The sequence below is a fragment of the Cannabis sativa genome, chromosome X, assembly GCF_029168945.1.
Source record: "Cannabis sativa cultivar Pink pepper isolate KNU-18-1 chromosome X, ASM2916894v1, whole genome shotgun sequence".
In the NCBI taxonomy this organism is placed as follows: domain Eukaryota; kingdom Viridiplantae; phylum Streptophyta; class Magnoliopsida; order Rosales; family Cannabaceae; genus Cannabis; species Cannabis sativa.
Window position 1 is genome coordinate 22,065,455 of NC_083610.1, and position 24,661 is coordinate 22,090,115.

The 24,661-nt window shown below is 30.0% G+C and overlaps 5 protein-coding genes across 5 annotated transcripts; 4 read left to right on the plus strand and 1 right to left on the minus strand.

Annotated features, from left to right (window-relative positions):
• Positions 1-330: 330 nt before the first annotated feature.
• On the plus strand, positions 331-3,364 carry LOC115702728 (probable LRR receptor-like serine/threonine-protein kinase At4g37250). Its single transcript, XM_030630157.2, has 2 exons — positions 331-2,177; positions 2,574-3,364. The coding sequence occupies exons 1-2, from the start codon at positions 548-550 to the stop codon at positions 3,251-3,253; spliced, it is 2,310 nt and encodes a 769-aa protein (XP_030486017.2). The 5' UTR covers positions 331-547; the 3' UTR covers positions 3,254-3,364.
• A 2,545-nt stretch (positions 3,365-5,909) lies between these two features.
• LOC115702733 (microtubule-associated protein RP/EB family member 1C) lies at positions 5,910-7,932 on the plus strand. The gene is made up of 6 exons (XM_030630164.2): positions 5,910-6,133; positions 6,235-6,390; positions 6,486-6,592; positions 6,921-7,182; positions 7,264-7,377; positions 7,465-7,932. Exons 1-6 carry the CDS (start codon positions 6,026-6,028, stop codon positions 7,747-7,749), a joined length of 1,032 nt encoding a protein of 343 aa, XP_030486024.1. The 5' UTR covers positions 5,910-6,025; the 3' UTR covers positions 7,750-7,932.
• Positions 7,933-8,851: 919 nt separating this feature from the next.
• Positions 8,852-9,605, plus strand: LOC115702742 (uncharacterized). The gene is made up of 2 exons (XM_030630175.2): positions 8,852-9,091; positions 9,203-9,605. The coding sequence occupies exons 1-2, from the start codon at positions 9,071-9,073 to the stop codon at positions 9,422-9,424; spliced, it is 243 nt and encodes an 80-aa protein (XP_030486035.2). The 5' UTR covers positions 8,852-9,070; the 3' UTR covers positions 9,425-9,605.
• Positions 9,606-9,679: 74 nt separating this feature from the next.
• Positions 9,680-12,168, plus strand: LOC115702738 (ADP-ribosylation factor 1). Its single transcript, XM_030630172.2, has 6 exons — positions 9,680-9,808; positions 9,897-10,052; positions 10,395-10,465; positions 10,562-10,681; positions 10,755-10,873; positions 11,880-12,168. The coding sequence occupies exons 2-6, from the start codon at positions 9,905-9,907 to the stop codon at positions 11,965-11,967; spliced, it is 546 nt and encodes a 181-aa protein (XP_030486032.1). The 5' UTR covers positions 9,680-9,808; positions 9,897-9,904; the 3' UTR covers positions 11,968-12,168.
• A 3,440-nt stretch (positions 12,169-15,608) lies between these two features.
• LOC115702731 (cyclin-D3-3) lies at positions 15,609-17,511 on the minus strand. The gene is made up of 4 exons (XM_030630160.2): positions 16,740-17,511; positions 16,439-16,640; positions 16,213-16,343; positions 15,609-16,103 (listed from the first exon to the last, which is right to left on the minus strand). The coding sequence occupies exons 1-4, from the start codon at positions 17,241-17,243 to the stop codon at positions 15,810-15,812; spliced, it is 1,131 nt and encodes a 376-aa protein (XP_030486020.1). The 5' UTR covers positions 17,244-17,511; the 3' UTR covers positions 15,609-15,809.
• Between the last annotated feature and the right edge of the window lie 7,150 nt (positions 17,512-24,661).

Genomic DNA, 24,661 nt, shown 5'->3' on the forward strand with positions numbered 1-24,661 from the left:
CAAACCAAAGATAACATGTAAATGACGACTTGAACAACCACTAAACAATTTGTCTCGAGCTGAACATTAATTCACTATTTCCTTTTGATCCAACCTAAGTTCTTTTTGATTCTAACGACCTCTTAACCCGCTCATAAAAACTCATTGAAAACCTTTCCAAAAGATTGCTAGAAAAAAAACTTTACAGAAATAACACATTTTAGTTTTTCTTTTTGCATAATATGCACATATTTTTGTTATTATTTACACTAAAACCCTTTAATTCTCATATATTTAATTATTGTTTAGTATAACAAAGTTTGCTTCTTCTTATAGTGAGCTGTTGTTCTTAATTTTTATTTTTTATTTTTTTTTTGAAAAAAAAAATAATTTTTTGTCACATGGCCTCTGTTTTTGCAATAAATCTCAGTAACCAAATTCTCTTTCTCTCTCTAACCAAAAAAACACTCTCTCTTAATTCTCTTTTCTAGAGAGAGAAAGAGAGCAAAATAGTAAAGAAAGAAATGTTGGATTATCATCATCATCATCATCTTCATCAACCAAAATCATGAACATTTTTACCAGTCGAATTCTCCTTCTTCTTCTTCTTCTAATCTCATCTTCTCTTCTAGTTCAATCTCTTTCCTTAAACAACAACAACAACAACAACGACGTCGTTTTGTTACTCTCTTTCAAATACCTTCTCAAAGATCCTTTCTTTGTCCTCAATTCATGGAACATTAACGACAAAAACTCCCCTTGTTCTTGGACCGGAGTTACCTGCAATGGCTTTTCTCAAGTCACCGCTTTATCTTTACCCAGTTCCGGCTTTCTCGGTCCGATCTCTCCCGACCTCGGTTCCATCAAAAACCTCCAAAGACTCGACCTTTCCAACAATTCCCTTAATGGGTCACTCCCAAAATCTCTGTTCCAAGCTTCTGAGCTTAGGTTTCTTGACTTGTCCAATAACTTAATCACCGGAGAGTTACCGGAAGTTATGGCGACGATGAATACCAATCTTCAAGCTTTGAATCTTTCCGATAATGCTTTGGCGGGAAATATTCCCAGTAATCTTGGCTCTTTACCAAGTTTAAAAATTGTTTCTTTAAAGAACAATTATTTATCTGGTGTTTTACCGAGTGGGTTTCAAAGTATTGAGCTCTTAGATCTGTCTACCAATCTAATCAACGGTTCTCTCCGTTCAGATTTCGGCGGTGAAAATCTTCGTTACTTGAATCTTTCTTACAACAATCTTTCCGGTGCAATCCCACCTGAATTTGCTAAAAAAATTCCGGCAATGGCCACTCTTGATTTTTCGTTTAATAATCTCACCGGACAGATTCCAAAGTCTGAAGCTTTGTTAAATCAGAAAACGACGTCGTTTTCAGGTAATTCTGATCTGTGTGGAGAACCAACGAAAAAGCTCTGTTCAACTTTTTCTTCTTTAATTCCAAACATTTCAGCTCCGACTTCTCCTCCGGCGATAGCTGCGATTCCGAGAACAATTGATTCAGACCCAGCAACAGTTACTCCGGCGAATCATGAAAAAAAGCAAACGGGGCTTAAACCGGCGACTATAATAGCAATCGTAGCAGGGGATGTGTTAGGAGCTGCCATTTTAGGTGTAATTTTCTTGTACATATACAGATTGAAAAAGAAGAAGAAAAAGATTGAAACTTCATTGAAGAACGAAGCTAATATAGCTAAAGATGAATGGTCATCTCCTTCTTCTTCGTCTGAATCTAAAGGGTTTACGAGATGGGCTTGTCTTAGAAAAAGAACAGAAGAAGAAGAAAGCTCGTCGGAATCAATGGCTTCTGATGATGAAGAAGAAGGTGGTCGGAAAAGTAGTACTCAAGAAAATGATCAACAGAGAAAGGTTGGAACTTTAGTGACTGTAGATGGTGAAAAAGAGCTTGAATTAGAGACATTGTTGAAAGCTTCGGCTTATATATTGGGAGCAACTGGTTCGAGCATTATGTATAAAGCTGTTCTTGAAGATGGAACAACATTCGCCGTTAGAAGAATCGGAGAGAGCAGTGTTTACCGGTTTAAGGATTTTGAGAATCGGGTTCGGGTCGTGGCTAAGTTGGTTCACCCGAATTTGGTTCGGGTTCGTGGCTTTTATTGGGGTGTTGATGAAAAGCTCATAATCTACGATTTCGTCCCCAATGGCTGCCTTGCCAATGCTCGTTACAGTAAGTTTTCTTTCTCTTTTTGATGTTCAGTGCGTATTTTAGCAGAATGGGAAGCGGTTTGCTAAAATGCGCAGGGTGTATTTTTTGACGGTGGAGTAGGTATAACTGCTTCGTTTTGTATGTTAATGCAATGTAAAAGTCTAAAAGTCAAAGTCAACTATTTGGGTTTAGTAGGAGTGAGAGAGTGAGTTTAGTGTGGGGAGGCCCAATGGGCCGATAGTGATACTTGTTTTTTTATATAGTAATGGAAAAACAATGCATATCAATGTCTCTATTGTAAGGTCGTTTTCAGTGACCTTTGAGAGTTAGTTCATTCATTATTATTTGGTACAAAAATGGAAAAAGTGATCATTTTTAGGTGTGTTTAATTTTGTGCTTTGTTGATTTTTTTTTCAGGGAAAGTGGGTTCCTCACCTTGTCATTTACCTTGGGAAGCCCGGCTTAAGATAGCAAAAGGAGTGGCACGTGGGCTTGCTTACCTCCACGAAAAGAAGCACGTGCACGGTAACTTAAAGCCCAGTAACATTCTATTGGGCTCTGATATGGAGCCCAAGGTTGGTGATTTTGGGCTTGAAAGGCTTGTAACAGGTGACACAAGTACCAAAACTTGGGGCTCAGCTCGAAATTTCGGTAGCAAGAGATCAACAGCTTCTAGAGATAGTTTTCCTGATTTCATACCTGGGCCGAGCCCAAGCCCAAGCCCAAGTGCATTCGGTATATCTCCTTACCATGCACCTGAGTCGCTTAGGAGCCTAAAGCCCAACCCAAAATGGGATGTGTTTTCTTTTGGGGTAATATTGCTTGAACTTCTAACTGGTAAAGTTGTGGTTTTGGATGAGTCTGGTCAAGGGCCAGGGATTGTGGTTGATGACAAGTGTAGGGCTCTGAGAATGGCTGACGTGGCAATTCGTGCTGAGCTGGAAGGTAAAGAAGAATGCTTATTGGGTTGCTTTAAAGTTGGGTACAATTGTGCCTCACCGGTCCCACAAAAGAGACCTTCAATGAAAGAAGTGGTTCAAGTTCTTGACAAAATTCCTTGTTCAACTTCTTCATCATACTATTATTATGGTAACTAAAATAGTAATATTAATCATAATTTTGGACACCCTTTTGTAGAGAGTTGTATGTATGATTTGATTGACTTAAAAAAAAAAAAAAATAGGCCCTTTGGTTCTTTTTGTCCAAAATTTTATTGTTCATTTTTTTTCTAATATTTTTTCTTCTTTTTCTATCTCAAGTTTGTGTGAGATTAATGGGGTTAGATCTTGTTGTGTGTTACTAATTTGTCTCTTGCTAATTCTACCTTTTTTTTTTTGCAAATTAATGAAATTTAAATATAGTTTTTTTGGTCTCTTTTTAAACAATTTTGGAAACTACATTTAGTTATAGGGTCTTATACCTTTACCACTACCTAGAAATTTAAATATAGTTGTTGACTAACATTGTTATTATTGGCCAATAAGTATATGTTTAGGTTTATTTCGATAAGTGTGACAAAAAATGAGGAACTATAAATATTTGACTTTTAATAATAAAATATATAAAATTGTTGATAGATACATACATACAATTTTGACATATAAAATTGCATGTCGACTAACTAATATTATTGTTTAATCTTGTTTGTTAAGATAATTGACTTCATAACGACTATCTTTCTCCAAATTTGTGCTCTTAATAAACTATGCTTTGAGAAAAGCATGCAATAAAATTATATAATGTAATGCATAATCTCAAATAGACTAAAAGAGACTAGTATTATATTATTATTGATAAAATTAAATATCGAGACTTAAAATTTTAATTTAATAACTATGCAATATCATTAGTCATTTGTGAGGTATTATCTTGTGCTAGTGTTACCAAAGATGTATTATAGTAATAATATTATTGTAGTTATATAAATATTTGATTTTCCCAATTGCAAAGAGAAGTTCCAAGTGGAACCTATTTTAAATCAATACAATAATAGATTGAAAAAAAATGGTCAAATGTGGAAATTTGTGTATACTTGTATATCGAGCTTTGAATTCTTAGAAGACGTGATTGGTTATATTATGTTTTATATGTTAAAAAACTTGTATTTTGTTTCCTTAATGATGGGTTTTTCTCCTAATTTGAAGGAGCACTATCATTAGAAAGAAGATTTAAAATTATGTTTATTAGTCTTGAAAAGAAGAAAGAGAATAGAAAATAAATAAAAAGACAAAGTACATATTAGGAAAAAAAAATAATTGACATAATTAATTAAGTAGAACTATACGTTTAAATGGGCACATTTTTTATTTCTATATTGGTGGAATAAATTATTATTTTTATGAAATATTCTAAAAAATTATTATTTGATAGTTATATAGAATAATAATCAAATCAAATTAATAATTATTATATCCAGCTTCGGATTCTTAGAAGACTTTTGTTAATTATTATGTTTTAAATATATTATTTGACTCATCTACTACTTACCTATTTTTTCCCCTTAATGATTGTTTTCTCTCCTAATTTGAAGGAGCATTATAATTAGAGAATATGATTAAAGAAAATGATTATGTTATGTTTTCCAATCGAATCCACTTATTTATAGACATATATATAAAATAAAGTTTGCTAAAGGGTACGTAGGAAAATTACTTATTAACAGAAATAATAGAATAGAAAATGTATATTTGGATAAAATAGAATAGAGAATAGTTTGTGGTTGAACCAATTAAATCTTTACTATTTTGGTTATTGTGCATTTATAATGTTTTAAAAAATAAAAACAAAAATTAGACACGGTAGTACAATTCTCCTGTCTATTTATTAGAAAAATATTGTTCTTAAATTATTGTCGTTTTTATATATTTATGTCGTTTACTCGTTTTTCAACTTAAAGATTATGGAATCGAACATTTCATCCAACTTTCGAATTGAAATACAAAATTAAATGCAGAATATATGGTTGACGAATCATTTTTATTTAATTAAATTATTGTCGTTTTATTGTTTTAATCTTTTATTATATTTCGAAAACGACAATAATTTGAAAAAGTTGAATTTGGATAAAAATGGTTCATCTGCCATTTATAAAATTCTGCATAATTTTTGGTCAAACGACAATGAAATTGGGCAAAATATTTCTTCATACTACAATGAAATTTGAAAACGACAATGAATTGGATAGAATACAGAAAAACGACAATGAATTGATAATGTATTATATTCTGCATAATTATGAATGAAGAGTAACTAGTTGTTCTTCAATGTCGTTTTTTGTTTTTTTTTCTTCTTTATATCTTATTATGTGGAAAACGACAACAGTTTCTTGGAAACGACAACAAGTTTGAACAAGCTGAATTGGAAATTAATGACATATTCCATTTCACTTATATAATCTTTTTTCATAATAATTCCATCAAAAATGTAAAAATGTAAAAAGGATAATAAGTTTTTTTTTTGTTATTTAGATATTATTTTCTTATTATTTTTGTACTATTTTATAAAACACCATTAAAAATGTAAAAAAAAAAAATTCTTGAACATAAAAATGTAAAAAAATTACACAACATTGTGTAATTATCCTAAAATAATAATGTACAAATTGTAATTGTGGGCCTATGATCTCAAAAAGCCCAATGTAGAGTATTAAGGCCAGCCCAAAATTTTGAACGGACACTAACGTCTGTCTATTCGGACATGAACATTTTGAACGGTAAGAAATCCCGCTTCTTTCTCAATCTTTTTAAATTCTCTTTCACTCTCTCTCTCTTCACACACAACACTTTACTAGCCGTTTGAAACGTCTTCTTTCTCTCTCTACAATTTCAAACCCGAAAACCAGAGAGAGAAAGCTTCAGAGATTTCTAACAATGGCAACCAATATTGGTATGATGGATGGTGCTTACTTCGTCGGTAGATCGGAGATCTTGGCTTGGATCAACTCCACTCTCCATCTCAGTCTCTCCAAAGTCGAAGAGGTTTGCTTTGCTTTGCTTTTCTTTAATTATCGAACCCTAATTTGGTTCTGTTTTGAACTTTTTCTGATTAAAATGGATGAAATTTTTTGTGTATTGTTTAGGCTTGTTCTGGTGCGGTTCATTGTCAACTTATGGATGCGGCTCATCCAGGAATGGTGCCGATGCATAAAGTCAATTACGATGCCAAGAGCGAGTATGAGATGATCCAGAATTACAAGGTTCTTCAAGATGTTTTCAACAAACTCAAAATCACTAAAGTATATATCTTTAACTTTATTCCTCTTTGAATTTTTGTTTATTTTTTCCTTTTCGTAATTTTTTAAGTTCAAGTTTAATTTTTCTTCTTTTGTAGCATATTGAGGTGAACAAGCTAATTAAAGGAAGACCGCTTGATAATTTGGAATTTATGCAATGGATGAAGCGCTACTGCGATTCCGTCAATGGAGGTGGAAGTCATAGGTATGAAAAATAAGCAATTAATGTGAATTTTGGCTTGGAATTTTTTTATTCAAATTGTTAAGTTCTTGCAAACTGTGTGTAGATATATATTTTATCGGGTAATTTGTACATTTGGTATTTTCGTATACTTTTTTGAGTGGTGTGTAATTTTTGTGCTCTTGAGTAAAATGAATTTAGCAAAAGTAGTCATATTTCATGTACTTTAATTTAATGGGTAGTGTGTAACTTTTGTATTCAATTTGATAAGGGAATGAACTTTTAGAGTGCTGAGCTTATGAACTTAAATATGAATGTACTATGATGAATAATTGTATATTGTTTCTATTAGTTACAATCCATTGGAAAGGAGAGAAGCTTCAAAGGGAGGAAAAGAAGCAAGTAAGAAAGGTGCACAATCACAGACCTCATCGAAAGGCAGTTCGGCTGCCTCTAAATCACAAGGCTCCCATAATGGTAGAAGAACTGAGGCTGCTGCAAATGCTGTGAATGCCGCAAATCAATCTGGAAGAACCTCAAGGCCTTCTTCTAGTGGAGGCCTCTCAAGGCCTTCTTCTAGTGGAGGCCCTGCTTGCCCTGCTTATGATGAACAGGTACTATTATTAATGATAAGTTTAGGATTAAGAATTTTGCGTTTGAAAGCTAGTAAATTGACAAAAATTTCATTTATGCAGATCACCGAATTGAAACTATCAGTCGATAGCCTCGAGAAGGAGAGGGATTTCTACTTTGCAAAGTTAAGGGATATCGAAATTCTGTGTCAATGCCCACAAATTGAAAACCTCACTGTACTACTTTTCTTAATCCTTTTCATTTTTATGATTTGATTTCTGTCTATGGTAAGATTTTGAATTGTGATTCGAATTGTTGTGTAGGTTGTTGGTGCTGTTAAGAAGATTCTTTATGCCACAGAAGATAGTGCATCAGTTGTGGCTGAAGCTCAAGCCATGGTGTCTGAAAATAATGGCAAGGAAGTGGATTTCTTGAGCCCAATTCCAGAGGTTTCAGAGGAAAGAACAACAAGTTCAGAAAATCAAAAGAGAAAAAGTATTGTCAACATTGATTTTGAGTCTGCTGGGATTACTTCATTGTCTCCAAGGCAAAGGATCTCAGATGTTGCTGATGTTCATGGCAATGTGTCACCCCTTATGACATACTGATTGATGATCATGATCATTTTTTTAATAAGCAAAATATATTCTCATTTTCTCTGTGTTTGGATAGACTACTAAGACAAAGGAAAATGTCTCAATGATTTTTGTGGCATATATAATAGTATGTTGTCTCTTATTAAGAATGTATAACAATTAATTCTTTTGCAATCTTCTCTCTTTTGTTACAAACTTGCCTTTTTTTCCCTTCTTTATAATGGGTTATAACTTATAATAATTTAAAATTACACTTTTTACCTAAACTACTAATATATTCATCAAATTTAATTTTGGAATATCCAAGTTCTAAATATATATAATTGTAAATTGTAAATTGTAAAATACCAAATGTATATTACTGAAATTACTTTATGTGGAAGCCAAAAATCTTTTGTTATCAGCTTAGTCTCACTTATTTTAATTTAATAATTAATATTAAAAACAGTTAATTATTCTCAAAACTCTACTTAAGGTGTGTTTAAACAGTTTATTAAGGTTGTAATTCAATTCACGGAATGTTATCTGGGACACGATAGGAGTTTGCGTGCCTCAAAAGGACACAGACCACTAGAGTATAGCACAAGATTGCCTTTTCTTGCTACCATGGGTTGCGCTATTTCACAGAATAACACTCGTATATATTGAGCTCGTAACGGTACTTTGCAATTCAAGAGTCTCTCTACCGCTTATAAAGAATAAACTTGTTCAGCATAGAAACATAGATAAAGTCAATGACAGAAGAAACAATGAAACTTTACAATAACTTTTTCGTATTTCCTATAATCTTGTTTGACAAAATAATTAGTAATTACACTAAAAAGTTATATATTTTAGTATTTATTATTTAATATTTAAAATAAAATATTTTTAGTAATTACACAATGTAGCAATTCTCATAGGTGGCTATGAAAATTGGAGAGTGTAATTGGAATTCCTCAATTATATCTAATTACACAGTTACAGCATAATTACATAATCAGACAAACATGTCAAATTGTGTAATTACCTCCAATTACACATAAATCTAATTACACTATGGCTTTTCAAATGCAACCCTTGGTGGTGGTGCACCATATTGGATAGAATTTATGTTGTTTTGTAAAATGACATTAAGAAAAATAAATTTACCAAACAACCATTTACTATTAATATCAAGTTTTATTTTGACCATAATGGTTGAATATCCTTCCCATCCGGCTAAAATTAATCGTCCATTTAAGACTAAGTAAACAACAAGCAACTAACAAAGCAAAACAAGTGAATATAAATCCTTATTAACCCCAAAGAAAAGTAAGCTCAAATATTGTGTTAATTACAATCACTCCTAAACATGGATACACAACCCAACAAGGTAAAAAATTCCTCTTTACATTTCTTTCTACCAATGAAATCTTATTCCTCTAATCTCATAATTTATGTAATCTAAACTCAACTTGTGTATTTACTTATCAAAATTGTGTAGACTATAAATGAACTAGGTGAAGTGAAATCAAAGGTGGATAGTGTGGATCATCAATCCTCAGCAGGACAAGGCCAAGAAATGAGACATGTCCAAGTGATTCACCACTCACATCCTTCGGGGAATTCGAGCACCACCACCACCACGAGCGGTGTCTTGGCTGGCGCCGCTGCTGCTGCAGCGGTTTCAATTCAGTGTGCAAAAGATGCCTTGTCTGGAAAATAAGACACAAGTGACACTAATAACTTGCTTAAAGTTCCAAACTTTCATTGTTTTTAATGAGTTTCGTTGTCACTAATATCAAATATTGTCATAAAGTTTTGGTCTTTATATGATTTATGTTAATTGATATAATGGGAAAGTTTGTAACTTTATCTTTGACAAGTGAATATTAGTGAGAAAAATATCTTCTTTTTATTCTTTTTCTTTTACTAACACCAAAATGAATCTTTTATTCTTTCTCCAACTTCTAATCAGAATCCTATTCTCATACACCTTTCATGCCTTAAAAGAGAACATTGTTCTAATCTAAACTTATCTCATAATATTCATAAACAACAAAACATTAAAAGAAAGAACATTGGCCTCTGTTCAAACCTTGATACAAAGGTCAAAAAGCTTTACCCTTTATTTGTTATCATCATTCTTGTGTAGAAGATTTGGTCTTATTTTGATCTGTGCTTTTTTGTTGAACTAGTTTTGAAGATGGGTTTATCGATTTCTCGATTCATGAGAATGTTTTTCGCCAAGAAAGAAATGAGAATTCTGATGGTTGGACTTGATGCAGCTGGAAAAACAACCATATTATACAAGCTTAAACTTGGAGAAGTTGTTACAACCATTCCTACAATTGGTAACTATGTATTACTGTTTTGATTGATCTAATCTAATGATTATTGGTAACTAGTAATAAGCTTAATCATTTATGTTAAACAACAATTAAGCTTATTACTAGTTCACTAATCGAGTTATGACTAAAGGTGTAACTTGTACAAATCTTTCTATTTTCCAATTCGATTTGATCCATTAGTTCGTAGAGCTATTTACTCAATCGCTACTTCTAACAGGGCGACAAATAGTCAATTTTGAAGGCCTTTTCTGCACTATATTAAAATCTTCAAACCTATCAAAACATGCTGTTTACTTTTAATAGAAATGAACAACTTGTGTACTAATTCGGGTTTTTTTCGATTAGGGTTCAATGTTGAAACTGTTGAATACAAAAATGTGAGCTTTACAGTTTGGGATGTAGGAGGACAAGATAAGGTAAGAAGGTTTGAACCTTTCAAGTACTATTTATCTAACAAACTCAGCTATGGACAATTCTGTTGTTAGTGTAACAAAATCAATTCATTGTTACAGATTAGACCACTATGGAGACATTACTTTCAGAACACTCAAGGTCTTATCTTTGTAGTGGATAGTAATGACAGGGAAAGGATTTCAGAAGCTAAAGATGAGCTTCACAGAATGCTTAATGAGGTAATAATATCAATGATTTACATATGTATTTTGACAAAGTTCAAGGAAATTTTATGCTTCAATTTTTTTGCAGGACGAGTTGCGCTATGCAACGCTGTTAGTGTTTGCCAACAAGCAAGACCTCCCGAACGCCATGAGCGTTTCTGAAATCACTGATAAACTCGGCTTGCATTCAATGCGCCAGAGACGCTGGTATGAAAACAACATTGAAACACACCTTTAGAATGAGCATTTCTATCTAAATCCATGTCATGTTTCCCAAGTGAATAAAAATGTTATTAGTGAGTTAATGTAAAGAAACAAGTGAGTAAATTGCGGGTGTAGGACAAACATGATAGGGGGCTCAAGGGGTGTGTGTGCCCCTTGAATGATGAGAGTTCGGGGGGAACATCCCCCGCTCTCTCACTTTGATTCACCACCCTTGGAATGAACTACGAGTGTAGGACAAGAATGATAAGGGTTTCGGGGGGATGTGCCCCCTGAAATGAAACACACATTTAAAAATTAAAAAGAGCATTTCTATCTAAATCCAAGTCATGTTTCCCAACTTGAATAAAAAAAGTTAGTAGTGAGTTAAAGTAATGAAACAAGTGAGTAAACTGTGTGGGCGTAGGACAAGCATGATAGGGGGCTCAGGGAATGTGTGTGCCCCTTGAAATGATGTGTTAGGAGGATCGGGGGAACATCCCCGCTCTCTCACTCTGATTCACCACCCCTGGAGTGAACTGCGAGTGTAGGACAAGAATGATAGGGGGTTTAGGGGGATGTGCCCCCCGAAATGAAACACACATTTAAAATGAGTATTTCTATCTAAATCTAAGTCATGTTTCCCAACTTGAATAAAAAAAAGTTAGTAGTGAGTTAAAGTAATGAAACAAGTGAGTGAACTGCGTATGTAGGACAAGTAAGAATTATAGGGGATTCAGGGGGATGTGAATGCCCCCTGAAATAATGTGTCAGAGGAGTTCGGGGGATATCCTGTTTCCCCCGGTCTCTCACTCTGATTCACCACCCCAAGAGATTGTTAAGGGGTATGAGCCTCAAAACAATCCTTCTTGTCTAAACTTCGTTGCTCATCTCTTTGACTTCTAGTGAAAGAAATCAAGATGAGTTGAGTTGCGGACACTTTTCAGTTTCTTTGGTCAATTAGGTCTTTTCATAGCATTATAATGTTAATGATATTAATGAATTTCAACAGGTACATTCAAGCAGCTTGTGCTACAGCTGGGCAAGGACTCTATGAAGGTCTTGACTGGCTATCAAGTAACATTTCAACCAAAGCATAACAACAAAACTCATGTAATCTCTTCTTAATCTACTCAAACAAACAAACAAACTATCATATGTCTATAATTATGCATTGTAACATAAAACAATAGTAAGTGATCAATCAAACAAGACCAGAGAAACACACACTAATAAAAATTGTAACTTTCTTGTACTATAATCAATCATCAATCATTTCCATTCATTCCCACTAGTAAAAATCCAATCTTTTATAAATGGGGTTATTTAATATTATTGAAGCTATGATTATCCCCACTTTAAAATTCTGACATGATTGTTCTGTTATGAAAAATGTGATATTTAGCTGTATATGATATGGTGGTTGGTTTTTGGGGAGAAAGCTTTATTACATAATTTTTGATAGACTTGACTGACTGACAAGTTAAAGACTCTAAAAACCAGGTGCTCTTATTTTGTGATATGATTTATAGGTGAGTTCATTGATGTCTATAGATTCAGTTTATGAACTTTGTCCCTTTTTATTATTGCTGCTCATTAATCTTTTCAACTAAAATTTTTGTCATCAATCAATATTCTTTTTCTTCTTTCCAGAAAGAAACTTGTCACCAAGTCCTAATTTTTGAAAAAATATAAATAAAAAACTCTTTTTTTTTTATTTTAATTTTTATGTTGTTATCAACAAAGATGGTGAGCCTTCACTTGAAAAATTAATATCAAAAATTTAATATGAGACAGAAAATCTTGACTAGTAAACTAGATTCATGTATGTCCCCACTTACTTACAAAAATTAAAATCAAAGTGTTTTATGAGTTGGGTTGGGTTTGGTTTGTGCATTTATTTGAAATTAATAGGGTTTATTTTTTATCAATCCAAAATAAAAGTAAGTGTGATACACATTTGTTGGGGTGAAATTATTAATATAACCCTTGTTTTTTTTATGGTTAAAAGATAATGATAGTGCCATTGGAAATTTCCTTAAAAAATATAATGAACATAAGAAAAATGTATAAATGAATAAAAATAGATGAGTGACCATACAAATAAATAAAAGATTTAATATAGATGTTTTAGAAATATGACTTAAGTATTAGGGATTTTTTTTATTTTTACACTTTTTTTTGTATTTTTATGGAAATACACATATCAACCTATATAGCAACTAACGGAGCAATCTAAATCGCAATCAAAATTTACATAGCAACATACATACAAATTATCGAAACAACTCAAACTGTAAATTTAAAAAAAAAAATTAAAAATAATAATTACTATTAAAAATTAAACTTAAATATTTATATATAACCGAAAATTAATCTTAACTAATTACTCAAAATAAAATAAAAATAGTTGCTCATTTTTTGACACCTTGATTTTGATTTTTGGATTCTAGCTGAGAAGACTTTGATACCATATTATTATTATTATTATAGACCATTCAGATTGCTGTTTTCTATATCAGGCTTCTGAATCATTAAAAGTAAAAGAAAAAAGAAAAGATTTTTCTTTTTTTAATTTTTTTTTAGAAAATAAAAAACATGAAAGGGCTCCTCTGAAGTTTCCTATTGATCCTACTTTCTGGGCTGCCCTTGCTTCTAGGCAAGTAAGGGGAAAGAAACAAAAAATTAATATACAATTAAGAAAAGAAATAAATAATAAAAAAAAAAAAGATTTTGAAAATTTGTTGCCAATATGTATGTATGTATGTATGTATAGAAGATATTATTAGCTGTTCTCAACCACTCTCCTAACTCTGTTCCCTCACATGTGTACTATTTTTGCTTCATTTCTTGTCTAACTTCCTGCTGTACATTCCTGTTTTGTTGGTTTTCTTACTCTCGAAATTGGGAATTGAGAATTGGGAATTTTAATTTAATTTTTTTTTACCATCAAAATTAATTCTATAAATATAAGAGAGACAAAGACAAACATTTTTCTCATATTTATATTTTCTTCTCTTTTGGGCAGCAGGTATTATTGACTAAGTAGTGTATTCCATTAGTGTGAACCTTCCATTATAATTTGTGTGTTCAAAAACACATTTTGGATATTCCTTTTAAAATTTTTTTATGACAGTGTTTTTTATAGGTACAATATCATTCGTGTAAATTTTTAAAAAATTTTAAATAATTTATAGTACTAAAATAAGTTTGAAGTTTTTTGAACACGTTGAAATATTAAGAATTCTATTTTCGGTACTGTAAAATGTTTGGGACTTTTCAAAAATTTACAAGAATAAAATTGTAACTATAATATCGGTTCATATTCTGATACGTAATTTTGAGCGTAAAAATTAACCAACAAGTTGTAATTAGCGCTGCTATTGTATTCGAGAACTGCTAAAAGACACTACTAGTGCTTAGCAGCCTCCTCGATGTCATATTATTATTGATGTAATTAAGTATCGGATCTCATATAACTTAAAAAAAAATAACTTTTGAAAAATATCGCTAATTAATTATAAAAAATGTTAGGAACTATTGGTGAACAATAGTAATGTTCATTGTATTTATATAACTATTTACAATGATAAAACAACAATTAAATGTTAGTAACTAACACTAAAGATTTAGCACTGTTTTTTCATTGGGAAATGAGGTTTGGAACCATTAAATAGTGAAATGCCTTTGGCTATATTAGGACACTATTTTTCAAGGCTTTTTTCTCATCTCATATCAAAAGAAGATATGTAATTATTAAGTTGGAAAAAGAAGTGAGGATGAGGAAGAAGAAAACTCCTCAAAAAATATGAAATATGAAGCTGAATTGAATTGGGTTGAATTCATATTAATTTTTGGAGTGTTGGGGTGTTTTTATATTTGAATTGAAATTATATATTCACGCGTGGGGTGAAATGAAATGAAAACAAATCATGATAAAAAGAAGAAAAGAGATATTGCCAAACTATATGACATAACAAAAACTCAAAAGCTATTCATACACAGAGGACCACAGAGAAAAAAAGGAAGGTAAGTAAGGTTGTCTCTACTTATTCACATTGCTCTCTTCTCTATTCATCTACACAGTTAAAAAAGACTCAAACTTTGAACAGTTCAAACTTTGAACATTCTTGTTTTATTCAATAAGCAAGAACCAACTAGAAAATCCCAGAAAATGGTTTCTTTTCTAGTTTCATTGTGAAGAAATGAAAGGTTAAAAAAGAAAACTATAAAGGGTATTAAGGTAAATAATCAAAATATGCAAACATGAAAGTGAAGATGTTGACTTTTTTTTTGTAATCACTGAAATTTTGTAATTTCTTTCAAGTACAATTTGAATTCTCCTTTTTTTACATTGAACTTGAAATTTTGAAGACTTTTCAAGTACTCAAGAAGATAATATGCCATTTCAAGTACTCTCAAATGCATGATTTTCTATGTCCATACATAATAGGAAATATAACATATCATGATATGAATTCAAGGATTGTATTAAGACTAATTGATCATAAATCTAAATCAACAAGCAAAACTATGAGCTATAATCAGTTATATGATTTTATCTTATCTTTGTTTGGTTTAATTATAGTAGCTGTACTTAACAACAGTTTCATTGATTGCAAGAGTGTTCAAATCATAAACACTAGTACGAATTCGTAACATAAACCTCAGATCAGATCACTTGCAATTATTCTAGAATCTGGATCCTATCTCCCTACTTGAATCATGAAAAAGTAGGAGATTTTTCAATTCAATTGTGCTTCATACTTTCATAAAGGATAGTCACAACGACAATCGAAAGAACATGGAGCAGAGCAGAGCACAATGTGTTTTTTTTCTTTTGCACATTAGAAACAAGTAGTGCAATTTAAAATTTGCAAAAGAGAGATAGTATATAGTACCACATTTGATAGAAGACAATAGGGGACAAAAGACTTTTTTCTTAACGAGGGCTGCTAGTGCTAAGAACATCCACAGAAAAACGATTCAATGGAGGCAATCTCATCTGCTGATCTTGAGTTCTGCTCCTTTTAAACCGAGGCTCAGGTGATCGAGGGGGAACCAATGCACCAATAGCCCATGATTCATTCGAGTTATCAGAGCTAAACGACGCATCAATAACTCCAACTGGGCTTCCTGGTACCGATCCATGCTTGCGTTTGTAGCTTTGTTTTTTATTGAATCCAAGGCTGACTGATGTTTCTACCATGAGTTCATAGCACTGGTTCACTCTCTCCTGTATCATTACAAATTCACAATATTTAAGTTTAAGAAACAAGAAGCAAAAGCATGAATAGTAATAGTTCAAAAATAACAAATAAAAGTCATGTGATTAGATTGTGTACCTCATTGATTTTTAGTACATTCAAAAGCTGGTTATGGTACTCCACTGTATTAAATGGTTCAATCTCATTGATTACGTGCAGCATTGTTGCAGTAGCTAATACTGAAGGAAGATAGCCCACAAACCTTGAATCTAATATCAAAGTAAAAAAGAAACCAACTTTAACATTAGCAAAGGATAGAACCATTTTGGCATTAGGTAAAAGATTAGATCTTTGGTTTACTTACCAGGAATGACAGAGAGAAGAAGACGCTCACACCTCCATAAAAACTCCCAATGCAAATGGGTCTTTAAACCAAGCCTCCTAACAATGTGACTGAAGAATGAAATTGGGGTCACTGGATGCATCTTCCACTTAAGAGTTGATAACACCAAAAGCTCCATTCTTTGAATAGTCTTAGCTTCAAATAAAAACCTTGACTCTTCCACCTAAATCACAATAAAATAAGATAAGCATTATCAAATGAGGCATTTCATCAAACAGATAGATAGCCAAAGAGAAAAAAGTCAATGCATTTATATACATACTTGCAGGTCTAAAAGAAGAGGGACATCAGTCTCTTCCACTTTAGCAGCCAAAGAGAGACAAGCCACAGCAGTGAGTTGACTCATCCATGGCTTATCTTTCTGAAACTTAAAGCCTGAAGTGAACCTATCAAAGTAATTAACAGCAAGAACAACAGTCAAAGCAGAGAACCCATAATGTGCTTTCACAGTAAAAAACCAATGAACTGCTTCTTTCCTAGCTGCCATTAATGATTCATCTGAGCTTAGATCACTGTAACAGAAATGGTTTTGTTCCTCTTTAGTTATCAAAGAAGAAAGTTCATCACTTTCCCAAAATAAATCATTTTCTAGCAAAACCAAAGGGAAAGATTGTTGCTTTTTCTCAGACCCATTATCACAGTTCTCACTCTCTTCTTCTTCTTCTTCTTCCTCAAACTCATCTTCAAAACCTTCTTCCTCACAGAACAAGGCATCAAGAACCATTGGAGGGTTTTGTAGGTCTTGAACCTCATCAAATAAGGCCATTTTTTCTTCTTCAAAGAAGAATAGACTAGAATAAAAACCCAAACTTTACTCTTTACTAGTATGCCATTAAACTGAAAATTTAAAGCTTTAAAAGCCTAAACCCCAAATACCCATATTCTATATCTATATATGTATCAGCTGAGCCTTAGCTTTGCTTTCTCTCTCTATAATCTGATGAGAAAGTGAGAGAGAGACAGAGAGAGAAATAAGCCAATGCTAGAAGCAAACGAAAGGGTTTTTAATCTGAGAGAGGTCTTTTCACGCCTGTTCTCTTTTTCTTTTTCTTTTTCTTTTATATTTTATTTTATTTGCTTTCTAACCCTTTTCATCTCTATATTTCTCTTACTTGCCCATCTTTTGTTTTTTTTTCCCTCTAACCACCTAACCTATTCTAGGCACACCTTAGTAATTTTTTAGTTATATTTAGGTTGTTTTTGAATAATTGGGTAATTACACACTCTAATAATTATATATAAATTTTTAATATATTATTTCATAAAATAATTAGTAATTATACGAGAAAATAATATTTTTTAGTAATTAATGTTTAATATATTTTTTTTAGTAATTATAAAGTACAATTACACTCAATTAATTGAAGAATGTAATTGGAACCCTTAATTACCTTCAATTACACAATTTTATAAGGTCACACAAATATGTCAAATTATATAATCACTTCTAATTACACACAAATGCAATTATATCGTGGCTTTCTAAACGCACCCTTAGTATATCACTTGTAAATTTTTAAAAAATTATGAATAGTTTATAATACTAAAAATAAAGTTCAAACAGTTATTTACCACGCGTATAAGAAAAAACAGTCGTGTGTGTGCAACAAATATTTAAAATATATTTTCAATATTGTAAATTATTTAAAATTTTCTTAAAATTTATAAATAACCTTATATAAATACAACAAACACAATCATAAAATAAATTAAAAAAAAAAACACTAAAAAACTTTTTTAAATATCAAACTAGATAGATGGTCTATTAGAACCTCCCATTTGGGAAGTATTATAGATTTTCCCTTTAATATTTAGGCTATGTTTGGTGAGAAGGTGGAAGAGTACGATGAATAGAAATATTAGAGAAGATGGGGAGTAAGAGGGATAAAGAGGATTGTTGATCTCATTTGTAGTAGTAGTTAGTAATTACACAAGTAATAATTAGTAATTACATATAAATTTATAATGTCTTGTTTGATAAAATAATTAATAGTTCAAATGATTTATATTAGTAATTATTTAGTGTAATTGCACTTATTTATTATAAAATTGATATGACAATTGAAGAGTGTAACTAAAATCTCTATAATTTTATTGTCATAATAATCATGAAAAATTAAATAATTATTTTGAATTACAATTGACTGACTTTACAAATACAATAAATATTAAAGAGTATATAACACTACTATGAAGTGATATCAAGATTAGTCTTAAGTTAAGGTGAGTTAGTCCACACATGGGCCAAAGGAAAGATTTTTTCTTAAAAAGAAAATACACATATTCTTAAGAAATCTTAAAAAATCTATTTTTAAAAAGACACATATTCTTTAATCATTTTTAAAACTATCATCTATTATTATAATAAGGTCCAAAAAAATTATTTTCATAAGATCCAATTCAAATGTGATATGGTTACGGGCAGGGCTGGCCCTGAGCATAGGCGGGCTAGGTCCGTGCCTATGGCTCACTTATTTTAGGGGCCCAAATAAAAAAATTGCCACTATTTATCTTTATAGTAAGGGCTTAATTTTTGTTTTGTTTTTTTTTTTTTTGCCTATAGTCCATTTCAACTCAAGATCGGTCCTGGTTACAGTGCAAATATGACTTTATAATAATATTCAGCACCATATTATTTAAAGTATTGTTATTGGACACTAATAGTGTCTAGCACGTTATAAATGTATCATATTGTAATTGGTTAGTGATACTCTTTAAAAGTTATTACATTAAATTATATGAGACTTGATACTTAATTGTATAGATAACGATACTGATACGTAACTAGGACCGGCCCTAAAATTTAGTAGACTATAGGAAGAAACATATTATTGGGTCTTTATTTAGAGAAAATGTAGTATTTTTCAAAATTAATAAAAAATGTGTAATTTTGAACATTGTTATTAGACACCAATAGTATTTAACGCCTTTAAATATGTCGCAAAAATGGACCAAGTACAAACTTAATCTATCTATCCCTAAAATCAAACCTACACATAAAAGAATGTTAAGCATATATTGTAATATTTTCTATTTTCTAATAGCAATACTCTTACAAATTCACTCTAAATAATTAGAGCATAATTGCACATGTACGGTGAAACAAAAATGCTAGTTTGTAAAAACATACGATACGATGTTAGTAATATACGAAACCGTATACGAACCTTATTAATTATTTCAGCGCGTGACACGCACTCTGCAAGGAATATGTTTCCAAGGAAGAGTACCATGTACGGATATGTCAGTGTTATACACGCGCTAATAACGAAGGTGTTAAGTTAAGAGTAATAAGTGGGTAAAAAACGTTGACCGTATTGAACAGGATTTGTCCCATGTTTTTTTTCTTCTAAATAAATAAAAAAAATATATACCATTAATATAACACATACACGTGGACCAATCACCATTCAGGAGCTCATAAAAGTTGTTATTATTAAAGAAAAAGCATTGTTATTTTTGTGAAGATTGTTATTAAACACCAGTAGTGCCTGGTACCTTCTCGATCCCGTTATGATTAGCTAGCGATACTCTCAAAAAACTATTATATTAAATTATGTAGGACCCGATACTTAGTTGGACCAATAGCGATATTGGCGCATAGGAGGATGCTAGGTACCACTGGTACCTTTTAATATTTCTCCTATTTATCCCGGTCCATCACTTTTTAGAGGTGGCACTCTATAATTAGTTAGCAATATTTTTTAAAAGTTATTTTCTTAAGTTATATGAAACTCGAAATTACACTAATAACGCTATGACATCGAGAAATGTGATAAGCACCAATAGTGCCTTTTAGCAATTCTCTTGAAAAAATGGTAAAAGGCAGTAATAGTGTAATGTAATATTGTTATTGGTACAATTAAATATTGAGTTCCACTTATTTACTTTAATGAAAATTGAAATTTCGTATTTTAATATTCTCAGTTTAATTATTTAATTAAGTGATTAATTAAATACGGAATAATAAAACTAATAATTAAAATAGTTTTTTCGTAATTACAGAATACAACTCTGTAACTCCAGAGAAACCCAGAAAAACAAACAGTACATAAAAGTAAAAACACACAAGATTTTTGTACGTGGTTTCAACAATCCTTTCAGATTGTTACTAGTCTACGGGGCCACGCCTAGAGATAAGATTCATTAGATCGGTATCAAAAATACAAAATAATTGACTTATGCATAAATAGAGTTCCTCTTATTGTATGCGGCAAGCTCGATGTATTCTGCAAGTCCGAGTCATCAAGTATTCTTTATAGCGTTCCCATGGAAAATGCTCTCATAGCAATGTTCTTATTATTATTATTTAAAAGAGAAATGACAAAAGATGCCAGTAATGTCTATCACTCTCCCAAGTGTTATATTATTATTAGTGCAATTAAATATTAAATTTTATATAATTTAATGTAATAACTTTTAGAAATTATCATTAATCAACCACATGTATCACTTATTAGATGTGTGCTACTTATAAACTCATAACTCTTCCTTAGCAAAAAAAAAAAACAACTCTCTTATATCACAAATGTCTTTATTAAATATAACAAATTGTTACTAATTGATTAGTTAATCATCCTATTTTCTTTATGAACAAAGAAAATGTTAATAATGTGAAAGTTCATTTATTTATTTTTAGAGTTGCTTATTTTGGTTTAGCTAAGTTCTTGTAAGGTGATTGTTTGTTAACTTTGGTTCCCAAAATAAAAAATTAGCAAAACTTATAATAATAAATATTAAATGTATAGAAGGAAGAAAAAAACAATTTGTGGAAGCCAAAATAAATAAAAAATAAAGCTTGTCAATAAAGAAATTAGTTGGAACATTTTGAGATTTGAGAATATGATTTTTTTTTATTTATATTTTTAAAATGAAATATTATAATATATATTTATATATTAGTATATAATTAAGTAAATGGTCCCCGGACCTTTTTAAGTAATTTTATTGATTTGAAAAGCATATGGTACTAATGGTACTAGTCTACTAGTGAGAGATGTCATAAATTCAGAGTGAAATTTCCCAAGCTAAAATTATTGTCTGCAAATATTAAAAGGCTCCTCTCTAATAATAATAATAATAATAATAATAATAATAATAATAATAATAATAAGTTGAAGAATTTATTGATAGGTTTTCTTTTTTAAAAAAATAAATATATATATATTTTTAAGAGAGTAATATATGATTGATATCTAGAAAAACAAATAGGAGTAAATAAGAGTGTTTTTCTACCATAAAAAACTATGACTTTTTCAAAGATTTATGTACCTCTTAACTTTCTCTTAAAGTGTTAAGTATTCTTTAATAGAATTTGAGTAAAACACTTAAATTTAACAGTTATGTGATAAGAATTTTTAATTAGTTACTTTTATTTAAAATAAATTTTACTTTGTTGTGTTATGTGTAAGTGTGTGTCATAATAATAAGACATAAAAATATCTCTAATGATATGTCAAATAAATAATGTAATGCTATATTTTAATAATGTTATAAAAAAAATTAGTATATGTTAAAAGTTGGGCCAATTATCAAATTTAACACACAATTAATATATTTTTTTTATTTATGTTATTGTTATTTAATATTAAAGAGTTATTTTAATATATTTTTTAAATTACAATATTACTATTATTAGAGCACAAATGGCGCTAAATTTATGATTTATTAATATTTTATGCTAAATTTAATATATTTTTTTACATTATATATTGGGGTTGGTCTAAAGTATATTTATAAAAGATGATTAGATATAAATAAATAAATTTGTAATTTCATTATGAGAGAGAAAGAATTGTATTGGAAAGAAGCGATGAGATGAGTAGCTAGCGATGATCAATTTTCGAAGATATAATTAATAATTAATTTTGGTTTGAGTTAGTATTAATGATATTAAATAATTATTAATATAAATATTATAATTAGTAGGATTTGGTATTAATAATTAATGATGGGCATGTTGTGTTGTGGATGAAAACATACGCCGTACGCCTTCTCTAATGTCTCCCATTGCCCATTCCTCTCCCCCATATCCCAATCCCCAATAAATTTCTTTCTTTTTTATTTTTATTAGGAGAATAGTTAAAAAATATTATTGCTATTTAGTACCTTTTTCGATGTTACACTGTTATTGGTATAAATATGAAAACGAGTCTCATATAACCTAAGAGTATCCTCAATGGAGATGCTATAAATAAGACCGGCCCTAGGCATAGGTGGGCTCTTAGAGCATCTCCAATGGTAATATTTTGGAGAATGCTTGATGAGGTGGAAAGCTTATGTGGCAAAATATAGAGATGCTATACCATTTGAGATAAAAGAATGTTATTCTTGAAATTTGCATTGATGCTGTGTCTTTTTTATACAATAAAAAATTAAAAGTGCAATGTATATCTAATAGTTTATTAAAGAAAAAAAACTTATATATATAATAATATGTGATATCATAATTATAGCATTTTTAAAAGGTATTATACCATTAGAGTGTTTTTAAAAGTAAAAGTGACAAAAATGATGTGGAAGAAAAATAAAATAAAATATTAAATTTTTGATGATGTAGAGATATAGAGCATCTTCAAAGAAGGGAAACTTACAAAAAATACTGGAATTTGGGTTAACTTTTACAAAAATACTTTTAAAAATATATATTTTAATAATTTTTAAAAATACCATTTATTTTTATAGTAAGGGCTTAAAAAATATTTTTACTATGATCTATTTCAACTTAGGGCAGGCCCTAACTATGAAATTTGGAATAGTTCACAATAAAGAAAGCATGTTAAAATTGACTATTTTACACGCGTAAAAAATAAAAAAGACACGTGTGTAACAAACTGTTTGAACTTTATTTTTGAAGCGTTACTTTTTTTTAAAAAAAAAAAATAATAAATTTACAAGATGTCGTAGATAACTACATTGTACCCTGGCATATAAAAAATTAAGACTAAAATTATCTAAATGTGAAAAACAAAAAGTAAAATTTTCCTATATTTTCTATTTTTTGTAAAAGAAATTTGTATTCTTTTTTACTACATTTGTGTATCTAATAAACATTTAGTTGCAAACTCATATTTTGTTTAGCATTAGCAAAATAAATAGGGGTCTTTTCAATATTATACTTAAAATTGATTTTATTTATAAAAATACCTTTAAGAAAATTATTTGCACAAATACCGATTGCCACGTCAGCATAAATACCGAAATATAAAATAATTACCGAAAATTGAAAAAAAATAAAAAAATCTCGCTTCCAGAAATTTCAGTGTTTTGCAAATTTTAAAAAAAGCAACCTTTAGGTTGCTTTTGATGTAAATAATATATCAATTAGTTACTTTTTATTAGAAAAAAATTAATTCAAGATAATTTTTTTCCTCATACACATTTGGTTCCTTATTTTGATCAGACAACTTTAAAATTAATATATATAATAATTTTCATATTGTAACTAATTCTATTATGTTTTAGATACTATTTGGTAACTTTATAAGTTTTTTTATTAACATATTAAATTCTTTTTATTAAATAAATTTATTATTAGTATACTATATTTTAACTTTTAAATACAAAATAACAAAAGACTTTAAATTAAGTTATGATGTTACTTGATATGTTAAAGTTTATTAAATTTTAAATTTTATTACTTTTTGTTACAAAATATAAAAAAGGAATAAAAAAGTTTCTTTTAACAGTGATCGTCCTTTTTCGGAGTCACCAAAATGTAAGAGAAATATCTAAATGTTAGAGGAAAAATAAAAAAAAACTAAGAGAAATAATAAATTTAGAGAAAAAGAATAATAAAAAAATAATAATAAATGAAGAAGATTTTTTCAAAAAAACAAATTAATAAATAAATGAAGAAGATAATAATGTCAGAAAAAGAAAAAGTAAACAAAAAGGAAAAAAAAAGTAAAAAGATAAATATTGGAGGAGACTTATAATTTCTTGTTTAGATTTTAAATTATAGTGTGTTATTTTGTTGTTTAAGAAACCTTAGTCTAACTTTTAATTTTAGTCATTTTTTTTTGTAGCAGAAAAATATATGCTTCTAACATGTCAAAATGATCACTTTAAAAAATAGATTATAATAGTGTAATTTTTGTGTCCAAATAATAAATTGTGTGGCTGAAAAAACTTTTGAAATAAAAAAAAATAAAGAAAGTGAGAATAATAACAATTTGTGTCGTT